The 24,867-nt window shown below is 39.9% G+C and overlaps 1 protein-coding gene across 1 annotated transcript; it reads right to left on the bottom strand.

Annotated features, from left to right (window-relative positions):
- Positions 1–1,673: 1,673 nt before the first annotated feature.
- On the bottom strand, positions 1,674–24,867 carry LOC149948736 (5-hydroxytryptamine receptor 1B-like). The gene is made up of 6 exons (XM_090172669.1): positions 24,811–24,867; positions 19,240–19,670; positions 13,289–13,533; positions 3,552–3,743; positions 2,484–2,623; positions 1,674–2,070 (listed from the first exon to the last, which is right to left on the bottom strand). Exons 2-6 carry the CDS (start codon positions 19,646–19,648, stop codon positions 1,719–1,721), a joined length of 1,338 nt encoding a protein of 445 aa, XP_090028795.1. The 5' UTR covers positions 19,649–19,670; positions 24,811–24,867; the 3' UTR covers positions 1,674–1,718.

Raw genomic sequence — 24,867 nt, 5'->3', positions numbered from 1 at the left:
GTGCGTAATCTTTTTCGCCGCATTCCTTATTCATAGTCTAAAATCAAATTACTGGAAACATCCCATAATCTATTTAACCGCACCCTTCTAAGGGTAACTGTCCCGAATATTGAATGTTAATAACGCGATTAATTTTTTACTGGGACGTTAGAATAGATGATATTTGAGTCGATGACGACCCCTCGGCTTAATCAGAACAACGGATACGTTTAGTCAGTCCATTAAGGATAATAGCTGTTTCAGTTTCAGATCCACGCGAGAGCTGTCTATCGCTTTTCGAGATATTAACTGGAAAGCTCTTGGCCAATAACGAGCGAGCAGCAGGTGTTCGCGAGCCCGCTGCGGAAGCGCTTTGATTCATAGGCCCAAATGTCTCATCGATTGGAACTTACACGAAAGGGTCAACTGCGATATTCCGTCCCTTTAGACTCGGCTAATGTGGGGGAAAGTTGCCGTTAGTTTAGTCACCTGAATAGATCGTTTTACCAATACCTGGAAGACCATTGTCTAAAAACACGTGGACAAAGTGAAACCAGTAGTATATAATAAATATCTTACGAGAAAGGTATCCGTCTAACAATTTAAAAGTCACGAAATAGAGACACTACAATAGGCACCTCATCACAACTCAAATTTACTACGTTAATTACACCGCCTGATGATTTTCAATGACGATATTGCGCTACATATGTATATTTACTTAATTACAAATTACTTACTTGATTACAAATTATGATTACAAATTATATAATTATCTGTAACAGTTTTAGAAAATTAGTATGTGATTTATTTACTCTGTGTTATTTAATATTTTGAAAAAATCAACGAGAGTCTGCGAATAACATTAAACTTAATTAACTTAATTAACTTAATTAACTTAATTAACACATTGAACTATGAATAAAATTATAAATTTCTGGTTAAACTTATCTAACACATTGACTTATGAATAAAGTAAAACAATGGTAATAAGACCGTTAATTTTAATAATAAAAAACTCGGTATTTCGGTAGAATATGCTATAGTACGATTTTTCTTATTAAAATTAACGGTCCTGTTACCATTGTTTTACTTCATCCACATTTTTAATAATCAATTTAAAACGGGTCCATAATGATATTTGACCACAGAGACAAACCTTTCCACGGTTGGAACGTACTATAATTATTATAATTTAACTCTAGAGCACTCAAGATCATAATTTCACGATCCATGGTGTGTTTACGCAGGACTCTGAAATTATAGGGCTTTTTTCGAAGTGAAAGATTTTTCTGTCGCATTTAAAGTTCATTTTTAATGCGCTTTAACAAATTACTGACAATCGGTTGTAGAATCTGGTATAAGGAAAAGTATAGTGAAACTGGCTGGAATTGACATCGTCAGTGTAAAGATTTATCTGGTAAAACGTTTGTTTGAAAATGAGCAGTGGATTTCGTAACGGGATAAAGGAAATTTCAATAAAACTACACTTTATAAGTATAATGTTTTACCAATTGGCAAAATATTTACAGTGAAACATTAGTCTACAAAATCTAATCTATTATACACGTTATCATAACTGTAATTCAAAAAAAGTGTCATAAATTACGCAACATTGATATTTCAAATATAACAGTTTTGAAGAGAAAGTTCTCGAAACGTATCGCGAATTAAGCGGATCACGCGCTAGTTCGGAGTCGTTTCGACGCGTTTTACAAAAGGGTTAAGCTTCCGATGGGTCATGTGAAACTTCTGGGGTCGTGTCGGGTTCTGTCAGTTCGTGTTTTGCAGAATCGATCTATCGTAAGCCTCTTAAAGGCTTTCTTAAAGTCCGAGTTGTTCAGAGCGTAAATGAAGGGGTTGACCGTCGAATTCAACCACCCCAACCAAACTAAACTAGTCTGCAGAAAGTCCGGAATGTAACAATCGGTACACAACGCTTTTAGAAGGTACGTGATGGAGAACGGCAACCAGCAGACCACAAAGCCACCGACCACCACCGCCAGAGACTTGGCGACGCGCCTTTCCCTCTGAAAGGCGGCTCGCTCGTAGCCTTCCTTCCGGTGCAAAGGGGACGATCTCTTCATGGTTCTGTAACAGTCACAAATGCCCAGTCTCAACCCAACTGAGCCGTCACCAAAACAATAAAACGAACTTTTGGAAGAGAGAACATGCCTCGTTCGTTTCATTCCCAAAACCAAAAAACAACGCTTCGGTTTATCAAAGAAAGCGTGCCATGCTCTACAAACGGCGAGTTTAACCATTCTCTGGAAAAACCAATATCCTGTCGCGGAAAGGTATCGTATGGGGGCGTATAGGCGAGCGATTGGCGGCTGAACAAAGGGTAGTCAAAACAAAACTAAAGTCTGCTGGAAAAAGGGTGAGCTTCTGCTCGATTGGAATTACAAAGGCATTCCGTGGATTCCTTTCGCAAGCTGGATACAAAATGACAAACTAAAAACAAAGGATGTCTGCGCCAAAGTGTATATAGAAAGGTAACTCACCGGCTTCTCGTTCTGGTTGAGCCGCTGTTGACTCCTTCGGGGTCGCTTTTGGAGGAATTCGCCGCGACGGAGGGCTCCGAAGCGCTGATCTGGTGCACGGACTGCTGTTGGACACTGACGCGAGACCAGCTTCGACTCACCTGAAAAGACAAATTCATTGTTAACAGCGCTCTTTAATTAATGGGGGTGTCGAGGAACTAAAATTCCAATGACTTTGAATTTGCGTCCTTATACCGCGAGGTAACGCTACGCCCACCCCGGCGGATAAATAATATGTCACTTAGCCCGTCAATCTTTCCGTGAGGGTGTCAGTTATAGCCGAAATAAATTACTGGTAGCTTCACGTCGGCATCACGTAGAATGGACGTCATACGCGAAACAATAAGCTCCTCTAGCGATAAAAATGCGAGACTTGGAAACAAATAATCACGCGTCGGTTCTACGCTCAGCAGTACGCGTAAACTATGGCGTCGAGACAAAGAAGTGATGTTCAGTAAAACTTTTTCACGCGGTAGCTTAAGAACTGACACACTAAAGCCTAGTTCCCACTTAGCGAAAAAACCAATTTTCGCGCTGAAAATTGACGCTCGCGAATAAAATTTGCTAAAGTCGCGTCTCCGCGGTATCTAGCGAATGTTCTATTTTTTGACATCCACACCTTGGCGATATAAAGCTTCAGCCAATCAGAAAACGCATTCCCTCGATCTATTCCGCTCCCATCCGTCACTTATTAAGCCTAGGTCTTTAGAAAAGCTGCTCAGCCAACTTGACCAAGTAAAGGTAATTATCTCACGAATAGAATCGTTTATTTATTGAAATTATTAACAGGAACATCCATTTGGTTCATTTTTAACTGATGTTTTATGTTAGGCCTAAAGCATTACTAAAAACCCGCACGAGTTGTTTTCAGCGTTTTTAAATTTTCGCGCTTAAGTGAGAACCGCTTCCCCAGCGACCGAAAAAACGCGTCTTTTTTCATTGCGCGAAAATTTTATTCGTCTCGAAAATTCGCCAAGTGGGAACTAGCCTTTATGAAGAACATAATTGTAGACGAATGACTAAACTTACTGGATGGCTCGACTTCTCGCTCAGGACTTCTTCGGTGGTGGTAGAGTCACCGTCACCTTTCTTGTGTCCCGCCGCAGACACAGACACGATGGTCTGCATACGATTCGGTTGAGTGTTATTAACTTGATTCTCAGCGTCGTAAAACCCAGAGGAGGAACTTTCGGGAACTGTGTCTGTTCTTTTTTTATCTTGCTAAAAAGGGGAGGAAGAATTCGTGATTAATCTACGCGAGTGGAAAAAGTGTTGATCAAAGTGGAACGCGATGAAGGATCGTTCGCGACCAAGAATCCCGAGTTATTAATATAAACACGAAGGATATCTTCAATTACAACCGTTCAATCGTCTCCAATGTCCATAAGTCGAAACTAACTTGCAACTTTGATCATTGGTCAAGATTTGTAGATTTATAGATTTGCGTTAGACACGCGTCTTAGGTCTCTTCTAAAGTCGATGTAACAATTTTCATAAACTAGAATACGCTAATATCGAAGAGCGCACGATTACCGGTATTTTGTAACGGGCCGTAAATAACTCAAATCGTGAAAAACGCAATTCGGAATTCCGGACGATGCTCATTTATAACGCCGCCAATTCAAAGCCTGTCCTGAACTGTCATAAGTCGTAAACAGAAGAGGACGAGTAAATTCCCGGAAACATCGACCAGAACCATTACAAACTAAGCCCCTTTGCCCAACATAATACCGGGATAAGTCCTTGGCGCGAGGAAAGTCGAATCTTTTAAAAACCAACGGATATCAACGAAGGGCGAAATGTTTCTGGGAGCGAAGATGAACGACTTAAACCGCTTATTTTATACGAGAGCCCCCCATTGGTCATAAGGCGCCGAAGTTTCCCACGGGTAAACAAGTCGCGCGGGAATGGTGCGAATCTCACGTTCGAAAACCGACAACCGTTCTCGGTTCGCCAAAGCTAAACTCAATCGATATATCGGGAAAATCCCGCGGAAAAGGATAAATGTTAAAGAAATATGATCTTCGATAAACGTCATTCCGTTTTCGAAACTTTCCAACGTATCCGGTGACACTTGAAACAACTTAAAATCCCTCCTTGGCGGATACGGCCCAACGGTATTTGGTTCGGCGGACGGGCTATATATTCTTGAGCAACGTACAAACGCGAATTCGCTAATTGGACTACGCCTATAAAGTTATATTTCCCAGTAATTCCCTCTTCACTTTACGGTTATGAGACTAAACTAATGAATAAGGTTTAAATATACATCGAGAGTTGGTAGACGGCCCGCCATCTAGTGAGAGCGAGCGCGCCATACGTACTAAATCTTCCGTGATCTAATTTGGAACGGGGTTTCTAGCAAGTGGGCGAGGGTCTCGTTGGATTTATCTCTCCCTATTCCTCTCCAAAACCGCGGCAGTCTCTTTCAAAAGCGACCACCCCTCAGGGTCGAGCTAAACCTACGTAATTAAAGATAAAAAGACTGGCCCGAATTAATTAAAATGAATTTCGCTGTTAGCTTTACCATTAGCCTAATACGGGATTTCGAGCGTAAATTTTCCGGAAAAATGGGACAAAGATGGCCTTTATCTTTTTTTCCAGAGTCCCCCAGTCATTTAAAATAAAACGGATTCGGAAAACGAGAGGTTCTTATTTACGGATGTTAATTATTTGGCCGCGTAAATTGGGAATATGTTCGTTAATGAGGGTTTTCGCGATTACTATCTCGATTGTCCAAATAGAAACCACGACATCCCACGAGCTGATTATAAACGCGACCGGCTTTGTAACCAAGATTGGCCACTAACAATGGGAGGACTAACTTTATAGCGTACGTGAGAGAGATATAATATAAGTGGCCGTACTTCGATCATCGAAACGCGTGGGTCGGTGCAAATACTACTTAAAGCTCGACTATATTCGTCGCATTTTCTATCGAAATACGTTTCATAGCTCGTAAATCTCGTTAACTAGACCTGCCAAAGTAAAAGCGCTTAAAATTCGAGTCGCGGGATATCCGAGAAGCGGCCGTTCTCGTTACTGTCCAGGGATCAGCTTTCTAATTCGGGACACACGCCGGACACGAGAGTCTTCGAGTATGAAAGACGGATCTAATAAGGGCCGCCATTGGCCGCGGCATTAACTTATTGTGCACGAGCGTGTCAGGCGGTCTCTGGAGAAAGGCTCCCGTAATTGATATATTATGTACGTCGACAGATTTGTAAGGGTCTCGCTTAAAAGCTACTCCGAGGCTAATTAGCCAACTAACTATACGAACCGTCCGGAAGATTGTGGCCCTCACTCGCCAGAGTGACCGCGCTGAAGTGTAGGAGGATATCACTTCATTGTGAAGATTTTCAATGAAGTTGTTTAGTTTGGTTTTAAATATATTAGAGTTATTAATAACCTCGTATAAAAGAGCTCTAACATTCAAAATAAGAAGGAGAAGAGTATGGAACGGCGCAACGACCTCTTGAGGACAGGACGTGTTTTTGGGTCACGTAGTCGTAGTATAGCCTGGTATCGAGAGGAGCGGAGCTCGATTTGTTTGTGGCGTTGTGGGGATTGTCTAATTTGCTGAATTTCTGGACGTCTGGACCGCTGAATTTTGAAGGATTCCTCCTAAATAGAAGCTACTATCTTATAAACCGTCTGGATAAAATTGACTAATTTGCTGAAGTGCTGAATTTCTGGACCGGAAATTTTACTTTATTTTCGAATAGTTTTCAAACTGTCTGGACAAAATTGACTAATTTGCTGAAGTACTGAATTTCCCGGTCCAGAAATTCAGCACTTCAGCAAATTAGTCAATTTTGTCCAGACAGTTTGAAAACTATTCGAAAATAAAGTAAAATTTCCCGGTCCAGAAATTCAGCACTTCAGAAAATTAGTCAATTTTGTCCAGACAGTTTGAAAACTATTCGAAAATAAAGTAAAATTTCCCGGTCCAGAAATTCAGCACTTCAGAAAATTAGTCAATTTTGTCCAGACAGTTTGAAAACTATTCAAAAATAAAGTAAAATTTCCCGGTCCAGAAATTCAGCACTTCAGCAAATTAGTCAATTTTGTCCAGACGGTTTATAAGATAGTGGCTTTTATGTAGGAGGAATCCTTCAAAATTCAGCGGTCCAGACGTCCAGAAATTCAGCAAATTAGACAATCCCGGCGTTGTGTGAAAATTCGGAATTAAGTTCTTCAGCGTTGGAGTGCAAGTTATTTACCGAATGGTTAAAAGGATTTCCAACGAACTCTTCAGTTTACCCTTTCCGTTAGCAAGATCTTAATTAGACGACATTTACACATGTAAGCTTTTAATTTTTAATGTAAAGTTGATATCTAGCGAAGCATTTAGATAATTTTAAGTTGGAACAAAGATTGTGAGCTCATGAGGCATGAAGGGCTCACTACAAATTGTAACCCTTGTTTCGCGAGTCTTTCAATTGATAAAATATACAACTGTATTTTAGTTTTTAATTCCACGGCTTCTGACAACCAAACAGAAACCCAGCAATTAGTTCAAATATGTCAAAATCGTTCGCTCACGTTTCGACGATGCATGATATAACTTAACGTAACGCGATAAGGAAGAGTTTGTACAAACGTTACTAAATGTTCAATTTGGGAGTGGTCGCTGAAATGCTACATCACCTATCATAATTCTTTACTGGAAAATAAATTATCAATTATTTTAAGGTACACTATCAATTTAATACTTGTTTTTCTCATTTATACAAGTATGATTTGTTTTCTAGAGGTAAAACAATAAATAGGCTTGCCGTCGGGTTTTGGGTTCGGGTTACGATTTTCAACCCGAAATGTTGTATTGAAGACGAAGTCGTAACAATTGTTTAAAACAAATCGTAAGCTAGGGTAAGGAAGGTTAGAATACTTTTGCATAAAAGGTGGTGGCACAAAAAACTCGGGGTATAAGCTGGCAAACCCCCTAAAATCGACTGACAGCTAGAGAAACCTGGACGACTTTTCGATGTTTGGATTTAAGACTTAACTAGCTAGTAGATGATATTATAGGAACCGTCCGCTTAAAGCAGACGATTTAGGGGCAGTTGCCCGCTTGTACCTTTTGTTTTGTGAAGCTCCACCTTTTATCCAGAAATATTCCAAGAGTCGTATCGTGGTTAGCAGGAATCCATACCGCAAAGTGGCGCAGTTGAGAACTCAAAGGCCTCCCCACCAATTTTTGTATGGTGAGCGGGGGCCCCTCGCGCCGCGGACCCTGCGGACCATCAGCTACGCCACTGCCGCAAGCTTGGAATGCTTATTCCGCCCGATTTCCGTCTCGATGTTGGGGACCACTGGCTCCACGTCATTCTGACGTCATACAGTAAGTTCATTATTTTACCCGTTTTATCCACTTCAAAATCTACCACCCTAATTTTTCCTTAATTTTTGAAAATGCAGACAACACAACAAAACAATAGTTTAGATTAGCATTCCAAGTCGGTGTTATAGATTCCTGCACGTATAGACAATGCTCATTGGCTAACAGCAAATCAGCCATGCAAAAGGCTCTTTCACTCTTGCTTAAGTATTGTCCAAACACATATTTGTTAAAACTGTGTTCCTTTTTTACTAGGGGTGTGCGAGTTTCAGTTTTTGCCTACTGAGTCGAGTTCGAGTTTCAAATACTTTTCTAGCCGAGTTTGAGTTCGAGTTTGAAAAATGTATAAGTTAATTGAAACCCGACCCAACCCGACGGCCAGCCTAATAACAAATAAATGAATTTCATTTTAAAAGAAATTTACTGATATTAAGTTTTATCTTGCTATTATAATTCAGTATTTGTTACGTAATTTAGAGGTTGTGATGTGTTGGAAAAGTACGTTATTGACCAATATCTCCCAGGATCCACCCGCGTGACCAAACTTCATGAATTAGAGATAAAACGGCGGGTAGGTTTAGAGCAATGATATCACCTTCACAAAAAGGATTACACTACGAAAATGAGGCCCCTCAAAAAGGAGAACCGTAACGACATTACAACAATTTGAAATTAGGTCTAGCTTCTGTATTTTGTCATAATGACAATGGAAAAAACATCGCCGATACGAAAGCTTCTCGCGAATCCCGTAATGACGCTCCAGTTCCGCCTTTGAGGAATCTCATTTTCGGAATGCCAATCTCCCCCCCCCCCCCCCCGTGGCTCCTACATCATTTACGGAACCAGTCATCCATTTTATCTCTAGTTGGCCTTTTGTGATGTAACTCCCGTCTGATCTGTCGAGAAAAATGAAGAGCTAAAGGTCGAGATTCGTTACAAAAGTAAATAGAGGTACTGAACAATCCTATGTTGATTGACGACCTTGAATTTCGTTTTTATTGGAAGTAACTGTATTAATTTCTGGTCAGCTTCGCGGTTCTATCTCAGTGATGACCATGTTTGCGATAATAAAGATCGCCTTTTTAAAGGTCGCGATCACCATGTTTATAATAGTTATTTTTTATTATCATATTTTAGTACATTTTGAAGATAAACATTTTGAAGGTTGAGATCGCCATTTTCAAGGTCAAGATCGCCAATTTGGGCGCCACTTTTCTAACTTGAAAATCACATTTATATAAAATAATTACTACCGATTCAAAACCAAATAAACCTTAAAGGCCAACATTTTTGACAAACTTTGTTGGTGATTGTAGTTTTCGACCTGTTTTGTGAAAAACGTTGAGTTTTGGTTCACACGCCCCTCGAAATGTTTCTGAGATTTCGCGCAAAGAAAATGATTAAAAAATACCTCTTCTATTACGAAATATGTAAATTTATATTAATAAAGGTATTTATTATCCATATAATTATTTTGTTTTGTGTAATCAAAAGAATGTGTACGAAAATTATGAAACATTTGGAGCTAAAGCTCGGTTAGAAAAACCGGTTCTTTTTTAAACGGACGTAAACAAAATCATTTGTGTGGCCAATTCGTTTTGAAAATAATTTATCCTTTCACTGATGTTGACCAAGAATGTTTGAAAAAATTATTGTCTCGTGTGGACGCGAAATCAAAAATGAAGACGATTCCTGGTTTTAGACCTTGTCTGATTGGACGGTCTTCAATCGACACTACGCTCCAATTAGCGGTTCCTAAAATAACTCTACTAGCTAATCAAAATCCCGTTGTCGATGGTAAAGCCTAGGTAATTCAATCTGATCCCATCACTAGCAGAGTAACTCAACCTAATGCCGGAAATATTAGCAGCCACTAGTTCGGGAGAGAAAATCAAACTTCTCGAGGGCCGTAATGGTTTCGTATGGTTTAATGTTACTTCTTGTTCGGTACTCTGACAACAGTCGAACGTGAATGCAGTCTTGTCCACAAACTGATGGAAATGAAATGTAGAGAGTCGTATTTTAGCGCCGAGAAGTTCGCTTTTGGATTTCGAAGCCCAAGGTAAGAAAACAGAAGGGTTAATAATAATCAGCTAGGCTAATACCCAAGGCACGACCTTAGGCCCAAGACATCAAGCGACTTCTAATGCCTTTAAACAGGTGGCCGGGTTACAATGAGTAGGAGGGTAGTGGCAAGCTCTTCATGCCACGTGAGCCAACGGCTCCCTACACTAACTATTACCGTTAACCCCTACAAATTTTTATGGTTAGTAAAATGACTAAATTATGTGTAAATTTGACTCATTCTCTTAACATCTATTGATTATAGGTCTCGGAGTTAGACCTCTATTTTAATTTTTGGACCTTTTGAAGAATTTTGGAAACCCTTTCCATTTTCTAAAGCACCCAAAGTATGGTGCTTCATAATCAAAATTTAAAAATCAACGCTCTCTGTAACAATTTTCGGTATAATTTTAATGAATTTACCAGGTAAGTCCCAAAATTATTAACTTATTTTAATGTTTTGGGGGCACGTTGCGTTGGTAGGATTTGGGGACCACATTTCTTTCCACCGGGTGCCACCTTTTACTTCGTTTTGTACATTAGGATCCGGTGATCACCAAGAATTTGACCCCAGGTCATGGTAACGATACAACAACTATTACGATGTTAAATTAAACATGGATTTAAATCTACAGAAGACATATATAAAATAAACCCCAGTGCCTTTCAAACCTGTTATTCCCAAAACCAAAAGACAGTGCTTTCAATTAAATGACCCACCCCACAAGGACTATAATAATAATAATAATAATAATCAGCTAGGCTAATACCCAAGGCACCACCTTAGGCCTAAGTCATCAAGCGACTTTTGAAGCCATTAGATCAGGTGGCCGGGTTACAATGCGTAGGAGGGTGGTGGCAAGCCCTGCATGCCACGAGATCGAGCCAACAGCTCCCTACACTAACTATTACCGTTAACCTCAACAAATTTTTATGGAAGGGGAAACCGAAGAACTCGGGGAAAACCCCTTAAACCAGTGGGGAGAGAACTTGCAAACTCAACGCGGAAGGAGTTGTTCCGAGTTTTCACCCAGTGCCACAAGTTGAGATCGAACCCGGCTCTTCTTGCTGCGAGGCGAAAGTGCTAACCACTCCGTGTTTATTTCAAGAACCTCAAGCTTCTGGCCGTGCGGCAACTGTCTCAAACGAAGCCTCCTTCGCAGAAACCACGTACGTTACCAAACAATCATTTTGAATAAAGGTTAAAATCGAACTTATAGACCAGGCATTGAAGAAATTGTAAATTACCAGAATTCTAGAAACATAATGATGATTGAAGTTGTAATCGCTATGATGACCACTATTACGGGCATCATAGATTTGACTATTGACCATAGGGACGAGAACTGGCTATCAAACTCGCCAATAAATAGCACCCTTTCCATGATGATGACTATCTTTCAAGATATATAAGTGAATTAAAATCGAAGGAGAAGACATTGTTGAGATAGATAGTGTCGTAGACTAAATTGCCGTGAAATACGTGTATTCGGATCTGTCTTAAGCGTATCAGTTCCTTATCATTCGCGTGTTACATTTTTAGAGGCAGCCACACATTTTCACTGGACTGCGTTCTCTTAAAATGCTTCGTCGTCATAGTGAGCGCGTGCAACGAGCCGAACCGAGGCAAAGGATAATTAGCTTTTAAATTTTTTATTTTTTCGCTAGTGGCGCAACACGTCAAATCTAAGTCACTCCACACTTTATTGCAACTAACGCAGACACTTATGGAATATAATTATACGCTTATGGTTCTATATTTTGGATTTTGTTTTGGATGTGGTCGAGTAAAGTAATAGGAAAATCGTTCGTTGATACATTTTGTATACTTATATAAGTAAGAAGTAGAAGTTAGAATTTAAACGAAAATCAATATGAAAATGCAATTTATAATCGAGGTCAAGAAGAGAAAAGTAACGCGAATTTTTACCTAGTTTAAAATTTCTTCCAAAACAACTACGTTCAAACTTTCTAGGTTAAACTAGCTAAGTGCTTATAGGCACACCCTATATATAGTATCCTGTATTTAAAGTCTTAACACACTAGCAAACTCACTAATAGAAATGTATATAAATGCTTGTATTGCCAAAATTAAGAGCGCAATCTATCAAAGTTCAAGCAATTTTCGAGAATTAAAATTGATCCAGGACATGGAGGAAAGACTCTATGCGAGTGCACTAAGGGGTTTTCAATATACTAGACCGAATGCAGCGCCACGCAGTTGTCAAGGTGTCATTTATACATACTAGTAATGTTTTATATAAAATATCTGATTATGTTTAAAATATTATTTTGTTGAGGATATGAATACATTATTGATTAAAAACCGAAATAATTTATGTAGACCAAATGTAAGCCCTTAATTTTCCCTACCGGCTACAGCCATCCGCGGGTGGCTGGTCCTTTACGGGATAACCCTTTGTTCCGACCTATAGTTCAATGTTCGATCTTTAAATGACACCTCTACAAGCCATCCCCAATATTCCCGATAAATGCCCCCCAATATAACTGATGAATTTTCCTCAATATTCCTGCTGAATTTTCCTTAACGTTCCCGATGAATTTCCCCCAATATACCCGATGAATTTCCCCCAATATTCCCAATGAATTTCCCCAATATTCCCAATGAATTTCCCCAATATTCCCGATGAATTTCCCCCAATATTCCTGGTGAATTTCCCCCAATATTCCTGGTGAATTTTCCCAAATATTCCTGGTGAATTTTCCCAAATATTCCTGGTGAATTTTCCCAAATATTCCTGGTGAATTTTCCCAAATATTCCTGGTGAATTTTCCCAAATATTCCTGGTGAATTTTCCCAAATATTCCTGGTGAATTTTCCCAAATATTCCTGATGAATTGTCCCCAATACTCTTGATGAATTTTCCTCAATATTCCTGATTAATTTTCCTCGACATTCCTGATGGATTTTCCTTGACATTCCTGATGAATTGCCCAGAATATAACTGATGGATTTGTCTCTATATTCCTGATTAATTTCCCCCAATAATCCTGATTCATCTTCCCCAATATTCCCGATGTATGTCCTCCAATATTCCCGATGAATTTTCCCCAATATTCCTAATGAATTTTCCCCAATATTCCTAATGAATTTTCCCCAATATTCCTAATGAATTTTCCCCAATTTCCTAATGAATTTTCCCCAATTTCCTAATGAATTTCCCCCAATTTCCTAATGAATTTCCCCCAATTTCCTAATGAATTTTCCCCGATTTCCTGATGAATTTTCCCCAATATTCCCAATGCATTTTCCCCAATATTCCTGATGAATTTCCCCTAATACTCCTAATGAATTTCCCCCAATATTCCTGATGAAAAATGTGTAAGAGGTTGTTCCTACCTGAACGAGTACGGCTTGTCTCTTGTGGGCGGCCACGAAAATTCTCCAATAGACGTAGATCATGAGAGCGCACGGAATGTAGAAGGAGCCCAGGGCCGAGTAGATGACGTAGCCTTGGTCACTGTTGTAGGTGCACTCGGACGAATTGGAACGGCCCATCTCGTGCCAGCCAAAAATCAACGGCGGGAAAGTTATCAGAGCCGACAGGACCCAAGCCACGGCCACCATGATCAAAGCCAATGTCACTGAGGAACAAAAATTAAGAAACGAAATTATAGTTCCAAGGAGCTCTTAGGAAGGTTTCTGATCTAAAATTCCCGACTTTTCCAGGTTATCCCTGAGAAATGTTGGCCAATATTCCTGTTAAAGTTTCTCCAAAATCCCTTAAAATTTAATAATAATAAGTTAGCTTAATACCCTAGGCACCGCCTTACGCCTAAGACTTTTAAAGCCATTAATTCAGGTAGCCGGGCCACAATGCGTAGGAGGGTGGGGGCAAGCCCTAGAACATAGCGCTGCCGTCGCCTATATTTTATCTGGCGCCGAACCGCCGCCGCTGAAGGACCTCTTACTTTTCGGCGCGTTGCCGCCGAAAATTTCTTTGAGTTTTTCTACTTAACTTAATTTTCTTTCAAAAACATTTTGGATTTAATTTTTTTTACATTTTCGAAAGGAAGCCACCGTCATCAAAATAAAAAAAAACCGCCGCCTCGTGATTTTCGCAAAACGCCGCCGCCAACCCAAATAAAATCGGCGCTATGCTCTAACAATCCCTAAATGACACGCGAGCCAACAGCCCCCTAAACTAACTTAATATTCCCGTTGAATTTTCCCCATTTTTTATAAAGAATTTTCCTCAATATTCCCGATGAATTTTCCTCAATATTACCGATGATTTCCTCCAATACTCCTGATGATTTCTCCCCACTATTCCTGATGATTTATCCCCACTATTCCTGATGAATTTCTCCCAATATTCCTGGTTAATTTTCCAAAATATTCCCCAATATCCCGGATGAATTTCCCCCAATTTCCCCCAAAATTCCTGATGAATTTTCCCCAATATTTCTGGTGAATTATCGCCAATATTGCCGATGAATTTTCCCCAACATTCCTGATGATTTACCCCCCAATATTCCTGACAAATTATCCCCAATATTCCTGGTTAATTATCCCCAATATTCCTGATGAATTATCCCCAATATTCCTGATGAATTATCCCCAATATTCCTGATGAATTATCCCCAATATTCCTGATGAATTATCCCCAATATTCCGGATGAATTATCCCCAATATTCCGGATGAATTATCCCCAATATTCCGGATGAATTATCCCCAATATTCCGGATGAATTATCCCCAATATTCCTGATGAATTTCCAACAATATTCCTGATGATTTACCCCCCAATATTCCTGATGATTTACCCCCCAATATTCCTGACAAATTATCCCCAATATTCCTGGTTAATTATCCCCAATATTCCTGATGAATTATCCCCAATATTCCCGATCAAATTTCATAAATATTCCTCATGAATTTTCCCCAACATTCCTTATGAATTTTCTCCAATATTCCTGATGAACTTTCCCGAATATTTCTGGTGAATTATATACAAATTCCTGATTAATTTTACCTAATATTCCTGATACATTTCCCGCAATATTCCTGATGAATTTTCCCCAATATTCCTGGTTAATTCTCCCCAATATTCCTGATGAATTATTCCCAATATTCCCGATGAAATTTCATCAATATTCCTCATGAATTTTCCACAACACTCCTTATGAATTTTCTCCAATATTCCTGATGAACTTTCCCCAATATTTCTGGTGAATTATATAGAAATTCCTTATGAATTTTCCCCAATATTCCTGATGATTTACCTCCCAATATTCCTGACAAATTATCCCCAATATTCCTGGTTAATTATCCCCAATATTCCTCTGAATTATCCCCAATATTCCCGATGAAATTTCATCAATATTCCTCATGAATTTTCCCCAACACTCCTTATGAATTTTCTCCAATATTCCTGATGAACTTTCCCCAATATTTCTGGTGAATTATATAGAAATTCCTTATGAATTTTCCCCAATATTCCTGATGATTTACCTCCCAATATTCCTGACAAATTATCCCCAATATTCCTGATGAATTATCCCCAATATTCCCGATGAAATTTCATCAACATTCCTCATGAATTTTCCCCAACATTCCTTATGAATTTTCTCCAATATTCCTGATGAACTTTCCCGAATATTTCTGGTGAATTATATATAAATTCCTGATGAATTTTCCCCAATATTCCTGATGATTTACCCCCCAATATTCCTGACAAATTATCCCCAATATTCCTGATGAATTATCCCCAATATTCCCGATGAAATTTCATCAATATTCCTCATGAATTTTCCCCAACACTCCTTATGAATTTTCTCCAATATTCCTGATGAACTTTCCCCAATATTTCTGGTGAATTATATAGAAATTCCTTATGAATTTTCCCCAATATTCCTGATGATTTACCTCCCAATATTCCTGACAAATTATCCCCAATATTCCTGATGAATTATCCCCAATATTCCCGATGAAATTTCATCAACATTCCTCATGAATTTTCCCCAACATTCCTTATGAATTTTCTCCAATATTCCTGATGAACTTTCCCGAATATTTCTGGTGAATTATATATAAATTCCTGATGAATTTTCCCCAATATTCCTGATGATTTACCCCCCAATATTCCTGACAAATTATCCCCAATATTCCTGATGAATTATCCCCAATATTCCCGATTAAATTTCATCAACATTCCTCATGAATTTTCCCCAACATTCCTCATGAATTTTCCCCAACATTCCTTATGAATTTTCTCCAATATTCCTGATGAACATTCCCGAATATTTCTGGTGAATTATATATAAATTCCTGATGAATTTTCCCCAATATTCCTGATGATTTACCCCCCAATATTCCTGACAAATTATCCCCAATATTCCTGATGAATTATCCCCAATATTCCCGATTAAATTTCATCAACATTCCTCATGAATTTTCCCCAACATTCCTCATGAATTTTCCCCAACATTCCTTATGAATTTTCTCCAATATTCCTGATGAACATTCCCGAATATTTCTGGTGAATTATATATAAATTCCTGATGAATTTTCCCCAATATTCCTGATGATTTACCCCCCAATATTCCTGACAAATTATCCCCAATATTCCTGATGAATTATCCCCAATATTCCCGATGAAATTTCATCAACATTCCTCATGAATTTTCCCCAACATTCCTTATGAATTTTCTCCAATATTCCTGATGAACATTCCCGAATATTTCTGGTGAATTATATACAAATTCCTGATTAATTTTACCTAATATTCCTGATACATTTCCCGCAATATTCCTGACGAATTTTCCCCAATATTCCTGGTTAATTCTCCCCAATATTCCTGATGAATTATCCCCAATATTCCCGATGAAATTTCATCAATATTCCTCATGAATTTTCCCCAACACTCCTTATGAATTTTCTCCAATATTCCTGATGAACTTTCCCCAATATTTCTGGTGAATTATATAGAAATTCCTTATGAATTTTCCCCAATATTCCTGATGATTTACTTCCCAATATTCCTGACAAATTATCCCCAATATTCCTGATGAATTATCCCCAATATTCCCGATGAAATTTCATCAATATTCCTCATGAATTTTCCCCAACATTCCTTATGAATTTTCCCCAACATTCCTTATGAATTTTCTCCAATATTCCTGATGAACTTTCCCGAATATTTCTGGTGAATTATATACAAATTCCTGATTAATTTTACCTAATATTCCTGATACATTTCCCGCAATATTCCTGACGAATTTTCCCCAATATTCCTGGTTAATTCTCCCCAATATTCCTGATGAATTATCCCCAATATTCCCGATGAAATTTCATCAATATTCCTCATGAATTTTCCCCAACACTCCTTATGAATTTTCCCGCAATATTCCTGGTGAATTTTCCTCAATATTCCTGATGAATTTTCCTCAATATTTCTGATGAAATACCCTCAATATTCCCGATGAATTTCGCCCACTATTCCTGATGAATTTCTCCCAATATTCCTAGCATTTGTTTATTAGGTGAAAGAACAATTTATAACTACCAAAACAATATTTAAATATTTGAGACTAGAGATGCTACCAGAAGCTTATAATATATCTCTACGAGATAAGTATTCTTCTAGGACATAAAAATGAAAAATGTCCATTCGCGGGCTCGAGAGGGGTCTTCAATTTTCATTGAACGCGATTTTCCCGCCAAAACGCGGATGTGGACACAGCATCACGGATTAAAATTTATGCATTTATTACTCCACTTGGCAATGTAAAATGAAAAACTTTTAATTCATAGGCATATTTAACGATTTATTAACCAAATTTTCCTTATCTATTAGATTGAAAAGTAAGTAATAATACGTATTGCGCCACGAACTATTTTTCACCTGAAACGTGTTTTGATAAACCAGCGGAAGCCTGCGTGGGTCGAGATATATTATAAGCTTCTGATGCTACTCACGCATGGTTTGGTTGACTAAATGAAATCCCAAAATTTGTACACAAAATATTTAAAATCCCCGACTTATCCCAGCCTTTTATTTTTTCATTTTGGAGATCCCTGACTTTTGCAAGTCAACGAGGTTCCGTACAAACACCGTTCCATTGGCCAGGCATAAGGGCAGCTCAATAAATAAGCTTTTTGACATTAATAAATGGTCCAGAAGTATGCTAATCTAGCGCCCTTTGACCCGAGGAGCGGGTTAAGCGGGGAAAACTCGCGGTTCGCGACAAGGGTCGCGTTAGTTTCGCACTTTCGTTAAAGTTAATGGGATGGAAATGACAAGTTTCTCGGTTCAGATATTTTAAGAAAGAAAAGTAATTAATGTCGACAAAGATTTTATCTTCCTGAAAAGGAAACGTCTAGCTTTCATCCTTGCGGATAAATATTTCACTCGTGACGAAAGTACGTCGGTTGAAGCTCTCACTTTATACCCGACAGCTCGCATTATTCACGTCAAGATCCTATAGCAATAGGCTAGTTTTTTGGTTGAGAAAAGGGTAAATCTATAGTGTCATGGTGACTAAAAATTAAAAACCAGAGATTCGACGTGGAGGCAAATTTCATGGATTAACAATAACTCACAGGGATAGTTTTCTTACATAGAACTATCATTGCCAGCCAAAAATACGTTTGCTACAAACTCTTCCCCCCTTACAGTCCTACACTCCCCACTTTCCGCCCCAAAAACGATTCAAATCCGGATATAGTAACGCCATCTCGTATCTGAAATCGACACTATGGTTTTTTAATATGGTTTTTAAAAACGGCGATTGTCAGTAAAATTGGTCCGCAGATTATTTTATTCGGAATTTAAGAGGATTTGTCATTGTTTAAGCCGTAATTTTTTTTATATCGCATAGGTAAATAGCAATTAGCTTTACATCAATAAAAATTCAACAGTTATTGGATTCTATTATTATTATTATTATTATTATTATTATTAAAAAAAAATACCTGATGTAAACATTTAAAAAACTAAAAACAGAAACGCGATGCAAAAATTCATTAGATTTCGCGGCGCCAAAAAAACTACCCGTCTGCTCGCCGAATTGAATCGTTTCCGCTTAGGCCTAGTTCTGATTTCACCCGCTTGGACCGATGGCGTTTGAATCAAACTTATTTTCGAAGAGAACTATCCCTGTGAGTTATTGTTAATTCATGCAAGTTTCAAGAACTAAAGATGATACTTCGAAATTATCGGGACTATAGTCTATCAAATAATGGTTCAGACGCGTACATAGAGATGGAGCTACCAGTTTCAGCCACCATGAAAGTGAGTTACTACGGGGTTATTATCTTTCTTAATAATAGCGGAATTATCGACTCACCGCTCCGTTTGAGGACGTACGTCAAGGGGGAAGTGATGGCGAAGTATCGGTCCAAACTGATGCAGCACAAGTTCAAGATCGAAGCGGTGCACAAGAGAACGTCCAGGGCCACCCACAGCTCGCACACTTCGCGTCCGAGAACCCAGCCTTCCGTCATCATGTCTATGACGGCGATGGGCATCACCAGCAGACCGACCAACAAGTCCGAAACGGCCAAAGACACGATGAAGTAGTTTGTCACCGTTCTCAATCGACGAGTGGTCACCACCGCCAAAACGACCAAGGTATTCCCCACGATAGTGACCACTATCAAACAACACAGAAAGATGACCAACACGATGGACCAAGGGTCGTTGGGGAACGGAGGAATGGCTGCTTCCTCTTCCATGCTCGATTCCACGCTTTCCATAATCGTAGCTGTTGTAAACGGTCTGTCAGGATGGCGGGGAAAAACGTTAAAGGATGGTTAGCGACTGCTGAAATGGAGACAGTACCATCAGTTACATTCTAAAGAGTCTAACGATATAACTGTTCAAAAGTACATCAAATATTTCCGGTACGTAGTAGATTCTCCATTGAAGTTCCTATTCCATTTTGACCCTCAAAATATGGCGTAAATGGCGCCGATTTCCTGCTGGAAGTGACAGAACGGAGACCCTCAAATTATGGCGTAAATAGCGCAGCCTTCCTTCTGGAAGTGACATAGAACGGAGACCCACTAAATATGGCGTAAATGGCGCAGCCTTCCTGCTGGAAGTGACATAGAACGGAGACCCACTAAATATGGCGTAAATGTCGCAGCCTTCCTGCTGGAAGTGACATAGAACGGAGACCCACTAAATATGGCGAATATGGCGCATCCTTCCTGCTGGAAGTGACGGAATGGAGACCCTCAAATTATGGCGTAAATGGTGCAGCCTTCCTTCTGGAAGTGACATAGAACGGAGACCCACTAAATATGGCGAATATGGCGCATCCTTCCTGCTGGAAGTGACATAGAACGGAGACCCACTAAATATGGCGTAACTGGTGCAGCCTTCCTGCTGGAAGTGACATAGAACGGAGACCCACTAAATATGGCGTAAATGGCGCAGCCTTCCTTCTGGAAGTGACATAGAACGGAGACCCACTAAATATGGCGTAAATGGCGCAGCCTTCCTGCTGGAAGTGACATAGAACGGAGACCCACTAAATATGGCGTAAATGTCGCATCCTTCCTGCTGGAAGTGACATAGAACGGAGACCCACTAAATATGGCGTAACTGGTGCAGCCTTCCTGCTGGAAGTGACATAGAACGGAGACCCACTAAATATGGCGTAAATGGCGCAGCCTTCCTTCTGGAAGTGACATAGAACGGAGACCCACTAAATATGGCGTAAATGGCGCAGCCTTCCTGCTGGAAGTGACATAGAACGGAGACCCACTAAATATGGCGTAAATGTCGCATCCTTCCTGCTGGAAGTGACATAGAACGGAGACCCACTAAATATGGCGAATATGGCGCATCCTTCCTGCTGGAAGTGACGGAATGGAGACCCTCAAATTATGGCGTAAATGGTGCAGCTTTCCTTCTGGAAGTGACATAGAACGGAGACCCACTAAATATGGCGAATATGGCGCATCCTTCCTGCTGGAAGTGACGAAATGGAGACCCTCAAATTATGGCGTAAATGGCGCAGCCTTCCTTCTGGAAGTGACATAGAACGGAGACCCACTAAATATGGCGAATATGGCGCATCCTTCCTGCTGGAAGTGACGAAATGGAGACCCTCAAATTATGGCGTAAATGGCGCAGCCTTCCTTCTGGAAGTGACATAGAACGGAGACCCACTAAATATGGCGTTAATAGCGCAGCCTTCCTTCTGGAAGTGACATAGAACGGAGACCCACTAAATATGGCGAATATGGCGCATCCTTCCTGCTGGAAGTGACATAGAACGGAGACCCACTAAATATGGCGAATATGGCGCATCCTTCCTTCTGGAAGTGACATAGAACGGAGACCCACAAAATATGGCGAATATGGCGCAGCCTTCCTGCTGGAAGTGACATAGAACGGAGACCCACTAAATATGGCGAATATGGCGCATCCTTCCTTCTGGAAGTGACATAGAACGGAGACCCACAAAATATGGCGAATATGGCGCAGCCTTCCTGCTGGAAGTGACATAGAACGGAGACCCACTAAATATGGCGAATATGGCGCATCCTTCCTGCTGGAAGTGACATAGAACGGAGACCCACAAAATATGGCGAATATGGCGCAGCCTTCCTGCTGGAAGTGACATAGAACGGAGACCCACAAAATATGGCGAATATGGCGCAGCCTTCCTGCTGGAAGTGACATAGAACGGAGACCCACTAAATATGGTGAATATGGCGCATACTTCCTTCTGGAAGTGACATAGAACGGAGACCTACTAAATATGGCGAATATGGCGCATCCTTCCTTCTGGAAGTGACATAGAACGGAGACCCACAAAATATGGCGAATATGGCGCAGCCTTCCTGCTGGAAGTGACATAGAACGGAGACCCACTAAATATGGCGAATATGGCGCATCCTTCCTGCTGGAAGTGACATAGAACGGAGACCCACAAAATATGGCGAATATGGCGCAGCCTTCCTGCTGGAAGTGACATAGAACGGAGACCCACTAAATATGGTGAATATGGCGCATACTTCCTTCTGGAAGTGACATAGAACGGAGACCCACTAAATATGGCGAATATGGCGCATCCTTCCTTCTGGAAGTGACATAGAACGGAGACCCACTAAATATGGCGAATATGGCGCATCCTTCCTTCTGGAAGTGACATAGAACGGAGACCCACTAAATATGGCGTAAATAGCACAGCCTTCCTTCTGGAAGTGACATAGAACGGAGACCCACTAAATATGGCGAATATGGCGCATCCTTCCTTCTGGAAGTGACATAGAACGGAGACCCACTAAATATGGCGTAAATGGCGCAGCCTTCCTGCTGGAAGTGACATAGAACGGAGACCCACTAAATATGGCGAATATGGCGCATCCTTCCTGCTGGAAGTGACATAGAACGGAGACCCACAAAATATGGCGAATATGGCGCAGCCTTCCTGCTGGAAGTGACATAGAACGGAGACCCACAAAATATGGCGAATATGGCGCAGCCTTCCTGCTGGAAGTGACATAGAACGGAGACCCACTAAATATGGTGAATATGGCGCATACTTCCTTCTGGAAGTGACATAGAACGGAGACCTACTAAATATGGCGAATATGGCGCATCCTTCCTTCTGGAAGTGACATAGAACGGAGACCCACAAAATATGGCGAATATGGCGCAGCCTTCCTGCTGGAAGTGACATAGAACGGAGACCCACTAAATATGGCGAATATGGCGCATCCTTCCTGCTGGAAGTGACATAGAACGGAGACCCACAAAATATGGCGAATATGGCGCAGCCTTCCTGCTGGAAGTGACATAGAACGGAGACCCACTAAATATGGTGAATATGGCGCATACTTCCTTCTGGAAGTGACATAGAACGGAGACCCACTAAATATGGCGAATATGGCGCATCCTTCCTTCTGGAAGTGACATAGAACGGAGACCCACTAAATATGGCGAATATGGCGCATCCTTCCTTCTGGAAGTGACATAGAACGGAGACCCACTAAATATGGCGTAAATAGCACAGCCTTCCTTCTGGAAGTGACATAGAACGGAGACCCACTAAATATGGCGAATATGGCGCATCCTTCCTTCTGGAAGTGACATAGAACGGAGACCCACTAAATATGGCGTAAATGGCGCAGCCTTCCTGCTGGAAGTGACATAGAACGGAGACCCACTAAATATGGCGTAAATGGCGCAGCCTTCCTGCTGGAAGTGACATAGAACGGAGACCCACTAAATATGGCGTAAATGGCGCAGCCTTCCTGCTGGAAGTGACATAGGAACCATTCAAATAGTAAGGGATCCGGCTTTGAAATTTCCCCTACCACTCCTTTATCTTCAAAATTGGGGGATGCTCTTAGCCAAAGAGGAAAGGCTGGAAACGAACTAATATCTTTAGCCTTTCATTGTGACTATAAGCTATCTATAGGGGTTCTACGATAAGTTTGGTCAAGATGGCGGCCATTGCTATGGCTAAGGCGAATGAGGCATGAAGCTAGCTTTGCCACTATGCAAATGACGACGTCAAGTGAAAGCTAACCAAAGCCAGCCGCGATCGTAAGCCAAAGCATTGTTTACGACAGAGGTCACCTGGCAAAAACAAGTAAGCGCCATTTTGGAAAATTTCGAGTTAGTGGTTAGTTGAAGGCTTAGGACTAATATTATATTTGTTGCCAAAATATCAACGCCCGGAAGAAACATTTATCAGTAAAATATAAGTATAATAACATTTGATTATTAAACTTTAAATTTGCGCGCAGTATGTGCCAAAAATATATAGTTTTACCACTTATTTGGTTTTGCCAAGGTAATAATAAAATTTTCGGATTTTGGCCATTCCACTTATTTGGTTTCATTATGGGAATATTCAAGATATTGTTCTTTCAAATCAATATAATTCTCAAGATATTTGGTTTACCATGGGAATATTATTTACGATGTTGCTTTGCAAAGATCACTGTAAAGCCACTTATTTGGTTTCTCTTTGGATATATTTCGCGAATCAATTAATTATTTCTATGCAATAAATAACCACAAATAATTGAAATATTTGAAATTCTCTCTTTTGGCGTTTATACGGTTTTGTCACGGGACAGGCGTAGCGTCAACCTGGATTAGCCTAAAGGGAATTTATGCGACGCAAACATTTTGAAAAATGATAAGCTTTCGAGCAACAACGCTACGATTATTCGTCGACTGACAAAAGCGGGGATTATACTCTCGGTACATAAATATACCTCGAAGCGACAGAGATGGTAAAAATACACTTCTTAGTCCAAGGCTAATATTTGGCTAAAATTACTACGACAATTACTATAAGTGTCTCGGGGCTTAATACGCCAAAATCCCAGCTCGATCAGCCCACGCGCTACTAAACAAACCTTTCAGTCATTTTCCTTAAGACCTCTAATACTGGTTACCACGAAAAATACAAGTAGCTACGTCATTTAAATAACAAGGAATAAAGGAAGAAAAAAACAAAGCTACTGTCTCGTTAGTAATGAAATAAAAAACACAAATGTACAAAGACCAAAACAGACTCAAACAAAACTAGTTTCTAAAGTAGTTTCTTTTCTTTCTTATTGCATTAAAGGGAATACCAAAAGCCAACTCTAAAAAAATAGGGAAAAAATCTCCTTTTTGCAAACCCCAAAGGGCAAATGAAGAAAAAAAGACCAAATATATATCTTCCATCTACAATATTTGCCTCTTTTTTACTTTCATGCTTCTTTGCCAAAACAAATAAAGAGAAAGTCCGGTAAAATAAAACAAAAATTAAATTATTAAATTACACAAAAAAAGAGCGTGAAAAATAACTCGGTAAGACTCTACGAGACACTTTTCTATTTATAATCGCTCGATTTTCAAATTTATGAAATATATAAATTTTATAGTTGATAAAATATACCTTAAAAACCGATGGAATTAATCCATAACAACAGTTTCTTTCGTACGAATGAATTTG

This window comes from Leiobunum rupestre, chromosome 4 (assembly GCF_980474605.1).
Source record: "Leiobunum rupestre chromosome 4, qqLeiRupe1.1.hap1, whole genome shotgun sequence".
Lineage (NCBI taxonomy): Eukaryota > Metazoa > Arthropoda > Arachnida > Opiliones > Sclerosomatidae > Leiobunum > Leiobunum rupestre.
The sequence above is the reverse complement of the archived record's forward strand: the minus strand, read 5'-3'. Positions and strand labels throughout refer to the sequence as shown.